At 50.4% G+C, this 14,925-nt stretch overlaps 1 protein-coding gene across 8 annotated transcripts in view; it reads left to right on the top strand.

Moving 5' to 3' along the window:
- CELF4 (CUGBP Elav-like family member 4) overlaps positions 1 to 14,925 on the top strand; it is a 1,309,605-nt gene that overhangs the window by 1,102,494 nt on the left and 192,186 nt on the right. For all 8 annotated transcript variants that reach the window (XM_085628957.1, XM_085629010.1, XM_085628985.1 and 5 more), the window contains exon 7: positions 13,841 to 13,988. In XM_085628957.1, the coding sequence (XP_085485083.1) occupies positions 13,841 to 13,988 (148 nt within the window). The remainder of the gene's footprint in view (positions 1 to 13,840; positions 13,989 to 14,925) is intronic.

Raw genomic sequence — 14,925 nt, 5'->3', positions numbered from 1 at the left:
CCTCAGGGATAAGCCTGACTGCTCGTGCCAAGCTACCAAGGGGGTGAGCAGGGGTTATCTTTGGCGTGTAACTCCCCAGCCCTGACTAGAGTGGTGGTTTCTGCCTGACTTTGGCACAAGCCTTAGCCAACCAGAAATCCCATTTCTAACATTGGTGATCAGCGGTGGGATTTGGACTTGCGTTTGCGCTGTACCGCAGCGGCAACTGGCCGCACTACAAAACTCTGCATTTAGATAAATCACATGGTATAGGGATTATTGTTTTAAAATTGTTTTTAATTGTCATTTCCTTGGAAATGTGTTTTTGTGCACTGTGAGTTAGGTGTCCCTAGCTCGGGAGGGTAGATCATCCCCCTTAGTGCATTGTGTTTTCTGGATTCACCAGAGGGTGGGATCCAGTGGTGGCAGCGTAATAGTGTCCTGTACATTTGTCCCCCGCCCTGCGCCCAGAGTTGGTACCTGTGTCACGTGGTGGTCAGGTTGAGGAATCAGGGGTGGTAGAAACTGCCTTACCAGTCCGAGGGGAGGGTTGTGTGTGGATGAGTGGTGAGTGGCACTAGGCAAGTGAGTGTGAGTTCTCTGGGTTAGAGAGCTTGCTGAATCTTTTTGTGAAGTGTGTACTCCTGTTAAGCTCAGACCCCGAGGTTCCCTGTGTGATCTTTTCTCTAGAACGTCTGCCAGAATGGAGCCTGCTTTTGATCTCAGTGATCTAGTTTATTACAGTATGCAGGAGTTGGAAAGGTTCTGTAGAGAGAGAAACATAGGGGTGAGAGAGTCAGACACTGTGTACGAATTGAGGAACTACATGATTGGATGGCAAGCAGATGAATGGGAACGTGAGCGCAGTGAGGAAGAAAGGGCCCGGGCCTCACACCTGGAGGGTGGTGGGTCCGTGGGGAGCCCTGAAGATTTAGAAGATGACAGTACCTGGACTCCAGTAGAGAGTGAGGACCCCGTAGGTAGGGAGTCCCTTGCTGGGTCCAGCGTAGGAGATAGCGCCTCATCCCTTTCCTTGTCCCCTGAGTATAGTGGTAGTTTTCTGGATTCCCCAGTGAGGGTGGAGTCCAGGGGGGGCAGCGATATAAAGTGCAGTACAGAGAGTCCCAGTCCCCCGAGTGTGGTACCTTGTTCCCGAGAGGAGGAATGTAGGTTGAAGTTCAGGGGCAGTAAGAAGCTGTCTCACCAGTCTTGGGAGGAGGCTGTGGAGGAATGTCATGATGCACTGGTGGACTGGTTGGTGTTTAACCCGGAGCAGGATTTGGATGGAGTACTAAATATGATTATCAAGGAGCAGATGCTCAGTAGTTGTTCTCCAGGGTTGCGCCAACACCTGTTGAGGTATAACTCTTTTTGTCCATTTGAACTTGCAGAGGAAGCAGACCGCTGGGAAAGGGCCAGAGGTTCTCTAGTGTCATTAGTGAGTGATTCCAACAATAGTGGGTCAGAGATCCTCCAGCCCAGCGTGGTGGAGGAGGCTCAGTGTAGCCCAGCTAGGTCCCAGGATAGCGAGGAGGGTGTAGGGGCTCACTGCCTGGCTCAGTGGAGCAGGAGTGAGGGGGTGACCGAGGGTCCCCAGACGCCCGAAACCCTGCCTCAGGACTTGGATGGTTTCATGAGGGAACACCAAGTTGGGGACCTAGGCTGTCCTGTTAGTCCACTTGAGGAAGATCTCTTAGTGAATGGAGGACCTAGAGCACCTGTAACCAGGGCTCCTGTGGTTCTGGAGTCTGGCGGTACCGCTCCGGTAGGGAGGGTACAGGAGTCCAGCGTGAGTGATTGGGGGATGAGTTCCCCAGTGGAAGAGCCGGTGGGTCAGGGACTTCCCAGTTGGGCTAGGTTCCCGTGTAGTGACCAGGGTGACACCACTTCTGTTCTGGGGGATCTCCGCGCACTGTCAGGTGGACAGGGGACGGGAGATCAGCGCCAGACAGACAGTCGCTCGACATACGTGTCATTTGATAGCCTCAGGGGGATGGAGTGGAGATCCCCAGAAGTCCTGGAGTGCCAGGCAATTATTCCACCAAAGGTTCTAGGCCGGAGGTTGGAAGGCCAGGTTCAGGATCAGCCTGACCTGAAGGGTGGGACGTCTGTAATCAGCGTCCCGACCAGTTCTTCTTCCAGAGGTACCGCCCCAGTTGGTAGGGAGCAGGGTTCTGGAAGGGGGTGCAGAGGGTGGGAGAGCCCACCTCTGCCCCCAGTACAACCTGAGGGGTTAAACCCTGGGTTGGAATGGCGTTCTAGGTGTACCCCTCGCCAGAGGAGGAGGAACCCTAGGAGAAGAGGTAGGGGGAGGAGAGCCTTCCCTGAGACTCCTGGTCCGCCTGAGGGTGTAGACCCTAGGCTGGAGAACCAGTGGCAGTCTAGTCCTGTCTTTCAGAGAGGAAGAGTGGAGAATGGCCGCTATGTGCCAGGGGTTACTACCCCCCACTCTGTGGTTAGGCAAAGACCAGTGGCACCTGGGTGGCCTAGGGCCTGGTCTTGGCCGCGGACAACTTGGGAGTACCAGTGGGGTAGCCCAGTTGGTCCAGACAGTGGTGTTAGAAAGAATTCCATGGGTTCGCCGTGGCGTAGAACCGGAGGGTGTCCCTGCAGTTGCGGGCCCGCGTCCGTGTTCTATCGCCCCAAGCAGGGAAGTCCATCACGGTGGTGATTGGGCTGCCCTGCGTTTTGGCTGGAAGGGGGTTGTGTTGGACTTGGCCCTTCTGGCAGGTTCACCCCTGAACTTTTTTGATTTTTACTGGTGACTTGGTGTGGTGATTGGTTGGTTTCTGCGCACTTTCCCTGTGTCCCAGGGTAAAGTGCGTGCGTGCTCTGAGTGCATGAGGTGAGATAGGCCTGCCCTCCCATAGGAATGCATGGGGAATGTATGTGTCCCTAGTAGTTCCTGATGCGTGGGGTGTGCAGGCCCGAGTTTGGTATGTGCGGACTCGTGGGAGTGAATGCTGCGCGATGATGTGTGCGGCGTGTATGTACCTAGTGTGGAAGTGCCACTTCTAGAAGTGGGCACTTCTGTGTGCAGTGTGTCTGTCGCGTGATTGGCTGGTCGTGTCATGTGACGGGCTAGGGATTCCCCAGTGTCAGGATGAGTCACCCAGTGGTGAATGGGGAGATCATCAGCTAGATGGGTGGGAGGAGTCCACCTGGGTCCTGAATAGGACAGGGTTTTCCAAACACAATGCTGGCCCCGCCCCCTGTGGTGCGACTGACGACCCTAGCCCTGCCAATGAATAGAGTGAGGGGCTGAGCACATCAAGGGTGCTCCCCAACCAGCTGCGACTGGTTTTCCCCCTCACCCTGAACCCAGAACAAAGGGTTTGTCTGTATAAAAATGGGGCTGTGTCCCCACAGAAACTGTTCTCTGCCAGGATCTTACCTGAGGGGGGCTGCTGCTGCTGCTGGACCAGAGGACCGCCACCTGGACTACCTCCCTGCCTGGAGGCCCAGTGAGCTGGCTCTGGGTCCAGCCTTGCCCCCCCCCTGCCCTGCTGCATGCAGGGAAGAACTCTGCTGGACTTGCGCTTTTTATTGTATGCTCCCCAAAGCACCTGGAAGCGCTGTTCTTTGACCTGCAGCCTGGGAGCGTTTTTTTTTCATTGATAGCGCTAGGAGCGCTTTATTTTTGCCAGCCGGTGCCCACCCGGCGTTTGCCCCGTTTTCTGCCGATTCTAGGGTCTCCTGGCAGGTGCCCACCCTGCCAGGGACATTGCTGAGGCTGTAAGCGGGTGCCCACCCCGCGGGATATTGTTGTTATTATCTCGAGGGAGCCCACCCCTCTTACGGCAGGAGAAATCACCGCAGCGGCCCGAGCCGCGGCCAACAGGAAGTCAGGCAAGTCTTGAAGAGACGTGGGCGGGGCTTCCGGCCGGGAAGCTGAGGGACCCCGAGGGCTGCGTCTATCCCCAGCGGTGCTCCCGGTGTGTAGGGAGCCCCGCAGACACCCCGAGGCCCGCCAAGGAAAGAAGCTAGCAGGTCTGCCCGGGGCCCTCGTGAGCTGAGAGAGCCCCGGTGTCCCGGAGAGGTCGGAGCGTGGTATGCTCCGTGTCCGCCGCCTGCTGAGACCCGGGAGCAGCCGAGAGAACCAGAAGCAACGCGGGAGTCCCAGGTGAGTGGGGCTCCACGCGGTGGAAGATTCTGCCTGTTCGGCCCCTCTTCCCCCCCCCCCAGCAGCGCCGCAGGTGCAGGCTGCTGCACTGAGGGGGCAGTTCTTTCGTTGCATTGCTCGGAGTGTGCTCGAGTGGCACTCCAACGCGGGCCATAATTGATCCTAGAGCCCCTGAGAGGCTCCAACGAAGGTGCCCATTGTTTTGTTGAGCCCGTGAGGCTCCCAACGTTCTGGGGGCATTCTTTGCGCGAGAGCGGCCCCAGATAACAGTGGGCCGCTCCCGGAACCAAGGCTCATTTTTCCGCTGCCCCGCCTGACAGTGGGCAGCGGCAGCGTCCGGGGGCATCTCCTTGGCGACCATGAGCCCCGTGAGGCTCCAACGAAGGAGCGCATTATCGATCAGAGCCTGCGAGGCTCAGGGGCATTTCTTGTGTAGAGCCTGTGAGGCTCAGGGGGCCACAAGTGTTTTCTTAGAGCCCAGAGGGGCCCCACGTGACTGTGATCTGTGTTCAGAGGGCACAGTGGTGCCCACGTTCCTTTTCCCAGCTGCCCAGCACTTAGTGGGCAGCTGCAACGTTTAGGTTGTGACCTCTGCGTTTGGTTGTGCGCTTGGCTGGCGCAGCTGGCGCAGCCGTGCCCTAAATTCTCTGGACATAGGACGTCCAAGCCCCAACAAGGCCAGTTGGCCTAGGGACTGCCACAGTGGTGGCTAATGTGAGTTTGGCGCTATTGTTCCTTTCCTGCACCTCTGAATGTGTTTATGCGTCATGTGCTTTGCTTTACACCTCTAAATGTATTTTTTGCATCCTGTGTTTAGGTGCTTAGACCCCTACAGGTAGAGTGATACTTAGGTGGTTGTTTTTCCCCTAGTACAGGTGGTGCTAGTGAGGTCCTAGTTCCCTGCGTGGTATTCCTAAAGGTGGTTAGGGTTGCGTAGGTGGTACGTTCTGATACCAGTAGTTACTGGTTGTGTGCTATATGTTCTATTTTTAGTGCTACAGTGATTGTATGTGCTATGTTCTAAAATAGTATCCCTACGTTCTAAGTGCTATTTCTACAAAGTGCTAATTCCTGACAGTGGTCCATGTGGCCCTGTCCCCTGTATATATAATCCCTTGTAAATTCTGCCCGTGCCTGTTGGCACATTATAAAGTGTGTGTTTTTATCTAATGTGTTGTGTATAATACAAAGGCTATTTTTATATAATACCTTGTGTGGAGTTTCCTTTGTGGTGGGCCTTGGGTGTTGTTGCTGGGTGCGCGCGCAAACGCTTTACACATCGCCTCAGGGATAAGCCTGACTGCTCGTGCCAAGCTACCAAGGGGGTGAGCAGGGGTTATCTTTGGCGTGTAACTCCCCAGCCCTGACTAGAGTGGTGGTTTCTGCCTGACTTTGGCACAAGCCTTAGCCAACCAGAAATCCCATTTCTAACAGTTATTGATTCCCATTTTTCCTGAAAGATATCTTACGCTTGACCACCAGCCACAGAGCTGCTTCGTGAGTGCCCAGGGCCACTGTTCATCCACTTTGTGGTCTATCCACACCGTCCAGACTATTGCTGGGCAGGAGAACAAGCATCCGCTCGTTCACACACAGTCGTTTATGATTGTCTAGCATGTGTGATAGTGTATCCTTTGTACCCAGACGTCTTCCAGCGTTCATCAAATGCACCACACGGTGATACAGTTTTATTCTATTTAATTTCATTGGGTGTGTAGCCATGAAGTTTTCCCGCCTCCCAATAGAGATCATTGTAGGAAATGTTCTGACCTCGGATAATGAGTCAATCTGAGGGTAATGAGCCTAGGACCTACCATAATGAGTCAATCTGAGGGCTTTCGCGGGCAGTGGGGTTCTAATTGATAGTTTTGTGATAACACTGACACGTTTGGATTTGTTGGTCAGTAGGTGATGATGAAGACACTTTTTCTGACCACTGGTTTTCACCACACTCTCAAACAGCCACATCCACACGAGCAATGGCTGTCCTCCTCGGATCAAAGTATCGAAGTTTTTATGCAAACCTCTGCTGTGTCTTCTGCTCTGGATCAGAAAGGCTATTCGGGGCTTTGGATAGGTGTTCCACATGCAAACCGCAAATCTCTGATGAAGATGAGGCTTAGGAGAATACACTGTGCACAAGAGCGTAATGAAGAAACTGTGTGACCTCCTCCCGTCATTTTGAATTATTCTTTCTCCCATCATCAGCCATTGCTGCTCATCTCCTGGACCAGCTGATCTATCCTTCAGATAGTGGTGGGGCACGTTTATGGCATGAATGGGACAGGCTAGTTGGTCCTTGAGGTCTTTATGCACTATCACATTGCATGGTAATGACTATCCCTCTCAATTTCACAGTATCAACACCCCATCCCCATTGCTCAAACAATATTAAGAGGCCACACTATGGGCCTCGTAATGAAGTACCTGGTGGCGGCCCTGGAGTTACTGACACTGGGGGTGCGGTTAACTCTGTGGGAGTAGTTAAAGAGGTTCCCCAGAGAAATTAAGAATTTCATGGGGAATCTGATCAATCCAGGGCTAGTTTAGCAGGTAATTAATCAATTCCCCACATAGTTTCACCCCAAAATTTCGGCTGCTTTCAGCAGCCACAGTCTCCGGGTGAAATGTCTTGGATTCATTGACCTTGTCATTCTTAATCAGGCTAAAAACTCTGTTTCCAGCCCATCTGATGTTCGGATGGGCCTTTCAGAGTTTATGGTTAACAATTTGCACCCAACAGATCAAGGAAATTGCCACATACTCACTTCGAATATCACTCATTTAGTTTCTCACTCACCCATTCAATCACTTATCCAGGCACTCACTTACATGGTAACCACTTCAGTAGCACATACCCTTAAGTACTCACTCTAGCTTGCACACTTATTTACTGACACACTCAGTCATACACCCAATAACTTCATCATTTTCTATTTACCCTCCAATCCTGGGACACATTCCCTTATCCGATCAGTCTCTTGCCCACACACTCATTCACACACTCACTCCAACAGTCACTGATTCAGTCACTTTCTCCTTCGTTCACTTATTCAGACACTCTTTTGTGTAGTAACCCGGTCATTAGCACATGCTGTCACCTACCACCTCACTCACACTCACTTGTACAGTCACTCACTAACACACCCATCAATCACTCAATTATCCACTCATTTACTCAGCCAGACCTGTGACTATTCCCTCATCCGATCATTCACTTGCTCATACTCACTCAATCGTAGAGTCACTCATTCACTCACTCAGGCATTCACTCATTTAGTTATTTATTCATATACCATAAACTACTCACTCACGCACAACTTTGTTCACTCAATATTGCACTTAGCTATCCATTCATTTACTCACCCATTCTCTGATGTATTCCCTCACCCGAAGACTCACTTGCACTCTCATTCATTCACTCACATACTCCCAAACTCACTGATTCAGTCTCTCTCTCCGGTGGGCCACATTTTATGTCATAAAACGTGATGCACTGGTGGCATAAGGGGCTTGTAAATAAGCCCCTGAGTGCTGAAGCAAGATATATACAGTTGGCCCACTCCACATTCCCAGTCTGTTGAATGGGGGGGAGGCGCTCCTTGGTTTATCTTCGGCTCACTCAAGTATGCATGTCAGCTTCCGCTTAATGCATGTTATGACCTCGGAAGTGTTGTTCCGCACGGAGCCTTAGAGCTCTATAAGCACACGGCCTGCGGTGTCGCAGGCAATCTCCTCTGGCAGGATTATGAGAACTAAAGCAAACAAATATTAAAAGGCAAACCAAGAGGAAAAAAAAGGTCTCAGCAGATGAAGCGATGGGATGGTTCATGCAGAAATAATTCTCAAGGAATTAAGAAAAAGCAAATTAAGGAAAGGCATCCAGTCTCGAACAGACTGTGCGCGTTTCTCCGTAGAGGCCACGGACTGTGATTACCAGCCACCCTGTTATTGGTGCCCACTGACCCTGTCTAACGCCAGCACATCTACACTTCAAGTGGCATCTCATAATTCCAAACAAGCCCACATCAATTGGGAAGCCTTTATAATGGCCTCTGCCTGCCTTAATCAGGAGCGGCGCTAAGACGTGCGCCTATTTCTTCTTCAAGGAGAGTGTGTGCAGGATGTGATCACTAGAGGGTGTATTCTTTTCTAACTTGCATGGCTTTTCTCTTGCCTCCTTCCCAGCTGCATATGACCCAACGCAAGGATCTACAATAATTGTAATGCTTTACAGCCTCAAAGAGAGGTGGGAAATAAGAAACGCGCCTTGTTAGTTTTTCAGGGGGTTCTGAGATCTGACTCATAGGGAGGGGATTCTATTTTACTATCCATGGCTCCTGCAGTGCCTCCTCTGTTGCTGCATTTCATCACCACACATGAGTCTCTATTAAGTGGAATGCTTTATATAGACACTGGGGGCCATATTTATGGCCAAGTCATGCAGTGCAGCTCAGCAAGTCACCTTGCTGAGCTGCACTGTGTAAAAGGGAAAGGGCAGAAATTTGCCTTATTTAAGTCAATACGGCACATTCCTGCCTTTTCCTCTTGCGCTAGCGCCCTTTTGGCTGCCTCGCGCCAATGCAAGCACCCTTGCACCATAGTGCAAGGGTGCCTGTGCTGTAAGGAGGATTGTTTTTCTGCAGGGAGGGGCGACATGCTAAATAAAATCAATCCCCTGATGATTTTTCCACTTTCTGTATGTGCTGCAGAAGGCAGCACACATAGAAAGAGGAAATAAGCATTGGAATAGCCAATAGGTCTTGCCTTTGAGACATAAGTGTTTAGTTATGCAGCACAATATCCTTGGTGCAACAACATCAACTGCTGCATGGCTAAAAACGTACAAGATCCCAAAGGCGAGACCTATTGTCTATGCCAATGCTTGTTTCGTGCTCTTTCTGCTGGAGTCTGAACGCACCCTCTTTGCCCCCCTAGACAGACACTACTCTGAGACACAGTATTAAACGTGTTCCCACCACATCTCTCTGCCTGGTATTCCATGGCCCCCTCCCTCTGAAATACCTTTGCCAGCTCAAGCACCCAAGGCATTACATAACAAGCCCGTTGCTGACAGCCTCCCCACCCTTCACCGCCAGCCTCCTGGTTAAAAGCTTTAAAGGGAAACAAGCGCTCGGCTTCTGTGTTTTGTGCACTATTATCGAGGCACTGTGTGTATTCCACGTTGTGCGCGCCTCCCCCACGGTGTAACAGCTTTGCACACGCACGTTGCAAAGAACGGGGCTGGTGCATTTCAAAAGGGGGGGTGCATATAAACAGGGGCAAGAGACCTCCCCACCACAAGACTGCTCGATTGTACCCCCCAAGCATGAATGTATCCCCCCACCCACTCGACCCCCACCAGGTACTGCCCGTCCACCCTCCACTCCCCCCCCCAATTTTTCCCTCAAGGAAACCGCTCTCCCCTGGTGACAATATTCACCCTTTCCTGCACAAACACACCAACATTCTCTCTCTCTCTCTCTCTCTCTCTCTCTCTCTCTCTCTCTCTCTCTCTCTCTCTCTCTCTCTCCTGCTTTGCCATGAGAAGTTGCTGAAAATGTTCTCCTCAGACCCTTGCACTTCTGCCGTGGAAATTAGAGAATCGTCTGCCAGCAAGAAGGGAATGCCACCCTGCCCACAGCCGCCCCCCGCCCCCACCCCGTGCTTGGGATGGCTACTGCCCCTCCGGCTTACCAAGCAGCCCACGTCCCTCCGATTCCCTTGTGGAAGAATTCTGCGCAACCCGCCCCCAGCTGCGCACAAACACGTGAAATGATCACACAGTTAAGTGCGCAAACTCACCCAGCAGCAGGAAACGCTGTCTTCTCGATTATACACCCCCAAGCATGAATGTACCCCCCACCCACACGACCCCCACCAGGTACTGCCCGTCCACCTTCCACTCCTCCCCCCAGTTTTCCCTCAAGGAGTCCACTCTCCCCTGGTGACAATATTCACCCTTTCCTGCACAAACACACCAACATTCTCTCTCTCTCTCCTGCTTTGCCGCGAGAAGTTGCAGAAAATGTTCCCCTCAGACCCTTGCACTTCTGCCGTGGAAATGAGAGAATCGTCTGACTGCAAGAGGGGAATGCCAACCTGCCCACAGCCGCCCCCTGCCCCCACCCCGTGGTTGGGATGGCCACTGCCCCTCCGGCTTACCCAGCAGCCCACGTCCCTCCGATTCCCTTGTGGAAGAATTCCGCACACCCCACCCCCAGCAGCGCACAAACACGTGTAATCGTATAATATGCCACATAATTGTGTTAACCTGCCGCGTAATGTGGTCAGGTAGTGCAATATGAGTTCAATGGCCCTGTTTGAAATTGAGGCACTGACTGACACATGAAGTCTGGGGCCTGGGAGTGAGTGCCCGTACATTCACCCATCTTAGGACACACTTCTCGGTTCGTTTCCATAAAGCTACCAGAGACAAGAGGTTGTGGAAGCGTGAAGAGGTTGGGGTGGGGGGAGCAGAGAGCACCCCCACAGCACAGGCCCTACAGTGGAGGGAGGGGCCCGGTTCCTGTCTAGCGCACTGCAGGAATGAAACCTGTCCCACAAGTACGCCTCCCCTTGCCCCCACCCACCACCACGAGACAGCACCCCCTGGGACCAGCGACACCTGGGTGCAAATGAGCGCAGCTTTGTCTGCACGCCCGTAAGCCGCACTCACGAAGGAAGGGACTGGCCGGGTTTGCTCGAGGGTATGTGAAGAGTAAGTAAGAGCCCCTGTTCCCAGGGCCCTGCTCACATTTTAAGGGCCCATAAACCTTTCTAAGTAAACTTTACCTGTGTGCAACCCGATCCCCCATCCCTGCTTGCTGCCCAGCTGGAATTGTTAGAAAGTGCGGCTTCCCGCGCTGCTGCTCAACGCGCGCCTCTCCAGGATGTTAAGCAATCTATCTAGCGCATTGCAGGCACAGCCATCTTCCCAGTCCGGCATGGCGCTTCTCCAGGGACAAGGCTGAGTGCCGCATGCACTCGAGAATAAATCCAGAGTAATACTAGGTGAGCCGAGAAACAGGCTGTGGTAACATTCAATGTGGTGTTTCTCGAAAATGCCAAGTGATATGGGACACAGTAGGCACAGTCACCCTCCTGTGTTCAGCACAGCGCTTCTCCGGAATGATGTTGTGATAACCCTCCGACGCTCAACGTCGCGCTTCTCTGGAATAATGTCATGATAAGTATTGTGCTGAGGGGCCCCCCTGTAGCTCGGGCCCCCCCCGCACCACGGGGGCTACAGGGGCCTGCGTTACGCCCCTGCCCCCGACGGCCAGTACTCCTTCGCTGCCCGCAACTCTGACCAGTTACAAAACAAGTAACCTGAGACTGGTGCGTTTTTTTTTTTGCATCTCGCTTTAACTTTAAAGTAAAAGCGAGATGCAAAACAAAACATGCCGCGGAGCTTATCTTTATGGGCCCATGTGTTTGAAACACATGGCCCCTTAAAGATAAGAAACCTTTCGCGACGCACGGAAGGCAGACAAGCACGTCCAAATGGGACGGCTCAAAAAGCCAAACGAAAATGTAATGAACAGCTCTTTTCCAGTGGCTGGCCACCATTTAGCATAAACGGTGACGCCAGCCAATGGAAAAGAGGGGCGGGACTCAAAAGCCCTTTACAGAAAATACCAAAAAACCTTAAATCTCACCAGCGAGACTGCGCATGTGCGCAGGCCACGCCAGGCGAGACCTAAAAAGAAGCAGAAATAAACATATTTCTCCTTGTTAAGGTTCTTAATCCAAATAACAACAGGTCCAAAGCTACCCACCAACTCCACCCTGACCGTAGCAAACCTCTTGTGGGTACCAGAGAGAAGCAAGTGCAAGAGCATAAGGGCCAAATACTTCCCTGCAGCTATAGGAAATGAATAGAAGCATAAAAATTGAAGGTATCATCAGTTGTTAACATCAAGAATAGTGTTTCAGCCTCTAGGCACGGTCTGGTAACCCTTACAAGAGGTATTAAAGCAAGGATGCTCAGCAGAATAACTCAAACACAGATATCATTCCTTAAACAGTCCATCCTGGTCTCTTTGAAACCTCCCCAAGAGAGACACCGAGACATGACTTGTACCAGACATCTCTGTGAACTGCATCATGTTAAGGTGCCTCTCCATCACAGGAGTGAGTGTGTGGAGGATTCAGGCATGTTTGAAAGCGAGGTGGTTGTCTTTAGTTCTGGTGCCCACAAGGAATAGGTTCTGAAACCCAAGTCTTCAGACTGTGAAACATCTGCATCATTCTGCGCTATAGCATGTATGCGACATCTAGCATTGGTCCCTACTGGAGGACTATTTACCACAGTATATCCCTATGTGAGCAGCAGGAATTCCCAGGGCTGGGGTGTGCAATAGGCAGGCCGATGGGATTCTAAAGACCCTGATTACATTTTGGGTGGAGGGGGGACTCAAACTCCTGTTTGTACAGCTGGAATTTGGAAAAGAGAACATGCTCTCCATATGTAATTTTTAATTTTCCAGAATAAATCTCAGAAAATTGTGTTTTTAATGCATCTCCTAAATACTGCCCTCTTGTATCTGTAATTATGTGCTGCAGTAAATATCACACCCTCTACCATCCCCCTGGTAATCAGATCAGACCCTATTTAGGAACTAATAAGTGGGAAGAGTGGACCAAAGCAGGCCAAAGTGGATGTGCAAAGCATTAGGCTTTGCTTTGCAGATGGGCAAAGTAAAATCTACATTGGGCTACATTGAGCTCTGCTGTAGTGATTTCACCACATGACAAACAGTGCTTAATTTGAGCCGGCGGTTTCCAGTGCTCAGCACCGGCACCTAATTGTTGGCACCGGTACTAATGACCTCTATCACATGGTGGCGCTGTCTGTCTAATTTTGAAATGACCACAACAACAGTTATTTAATAATTATTTATGCATTAAAAATGACTAATACCATTTGCCCAAACCATTCTTTTAGCTTTGAGCGGTCTGGAATTGTCCTCCTTGTAGAAGTGTCATGGTTAGTATGGTTGTAATTGCCAGCGCTAGTGGGGCCATGGGTGGTGCAGGCTGCAGGGGCCTCCTGACAAGGCCCTGGCACTTCTTTTTTTTTTTTATTTCTTTTTTTTTTTTTTTATTTCTTTTTTTTTTTTTACAAATGAAGCACTGAGACAATAACTCAGTTTCTGACCCTGTATTCCATATACATGTTCTTCACGATTAGCCTGCAAGCAGCAACTAGTTTGATGGGTATCTAGTCATGATTTTAAAAACAAATGTCTATTAAGCACAAATGTACAATTAGAGTCACTTGATATGTACCAGCCAAAGTAGCTTCTCTAAAGTAGGTAGCCAATCCAACCATAAAGGCACTTGGACTGGAATTAAAATAGTAAGGAAAGCATCCCTAGGATAAGTGAGAAATAGTTTTTGCAGTGACTTCACAATTGTTATTATGTGGGTATTTTGTTTGGTGGATATTAAATCATCTAGACATAAATATAGTCGAAGCTTATGGAGTATATGTGTATTGTCGAAATTATGACGTAGAACTCTTTGATTCACGCCCCTCTCCCCAGCTCGCGGAGCTTTTTCAAGAGGGAACCACCAGATCATCCTTCAAAACCGAGCATTGTCCTTTCGTATGTAGTTTACCCATATGCCCTAGTGGGCAGTGCCCAGCAATGCCAAACCGACACCGCCATCTCTGTGGGGACGCCCTGCCAGTGAATGCATGATACTTTTTCGCTGTTCTCTTTGTTCCAGCTGATGCAGCAACAGGCCGCCATCATGGCATCCGTAGCGCAGGGAGGGTACCTGAACCCCATGGCGGCCTTCGCAGCGGCGCAGATGCAACAGATGGCAGCTCTGAACATGAATGGCCTCGCCGCCGCACCCATGACGCCCACCTCCGGTAAGGATGCAAGCTCTTCCCACTGGTAAGGGGTACCCACTGCTTAATGCAAAATAAAAGAAGGCCAGGAAGGGCTGCTAAAGGAAGGCAGGATTGCCCACTAAGTGGAGGTGCAAAATAGTGGTGAGTGAAGGAAAATACATATCTCATACCACAGGGTAGATAGCAGGCAAGCCTCCAAAAATTAAGCACCTCTGGCTGTGAGCACCTGTCTTAGACCCCAAAAGCCAATTCATAAGCGCACACACTGTCAATGGGACCCTGAACTATTTGTAAGGCAATGATAACCTTCAGTCAAGATACACACCACAACATATTATAGAATCACATTGATGAAAACATATGTAGGCTTTAGCTGTAAATGCATGAAAGGTGTTACAAAACAAAGCAACCTGGATGATGTTACAGACAAACTCCAGAACTGAAATATTGATACTGGAGTCTGCACAGGAAGGCATTGCAGATACAAAACAGGCATTGGCAGGTGTTACAGACACAATGTAGAACTGTCATCTCAGAAGGAGACACGGGCTAGGGCGATGCTACAGAAACAAAGCAGAACTAACTCATGCTACCAGAAGCAAAGTAGGCTGCCATTGCAGAAAGAGCTTAGAAATGAAATATTGGAAGCATAGAAGTGATGACTATGAAGGCAAATACTGTACAGTTTAATATGAAGTAGTAGAAACGGGCTAGGAGGCTATCCCAGAAAAAACACCTTCATAAAATTGCAGTATTTAGAGCAGATTATAAAGGTACTAAATACCAAGTGCCATTTTGACCTCTTTAATCAGGCGAATAAAGTATTACAAAAACAGACCTAACCTGAAATCAAATTAATAAAGGCATGCTAGAAAAGGAATGTAGAAATATATCAGAAATTAAATCTTTCTGCAAGAAAGAGATGTGAGAAGGAAAGAAACAGTTGGATCTTTGT

The sequence above is a fragment of the Triturus cristatus genome, chromosome 2_1 (assembly GCF_964204655.1).
Source record: "Triturus cristatus chromosome 2_1, aTriCri1.1, whole genome shotgun sequence".
NCBI classification, from domain to species: domain Eukaryota; kingdom Metazoa; phylum Chordata; class Amphibia; order Caudata; family Salamandridae; genus Triturus; species Triturus cristatus.
Note: the sequence above shows the minus strand (reverse complement) of the source record. Positions and strands in the feature narration are given on the sequence as shown.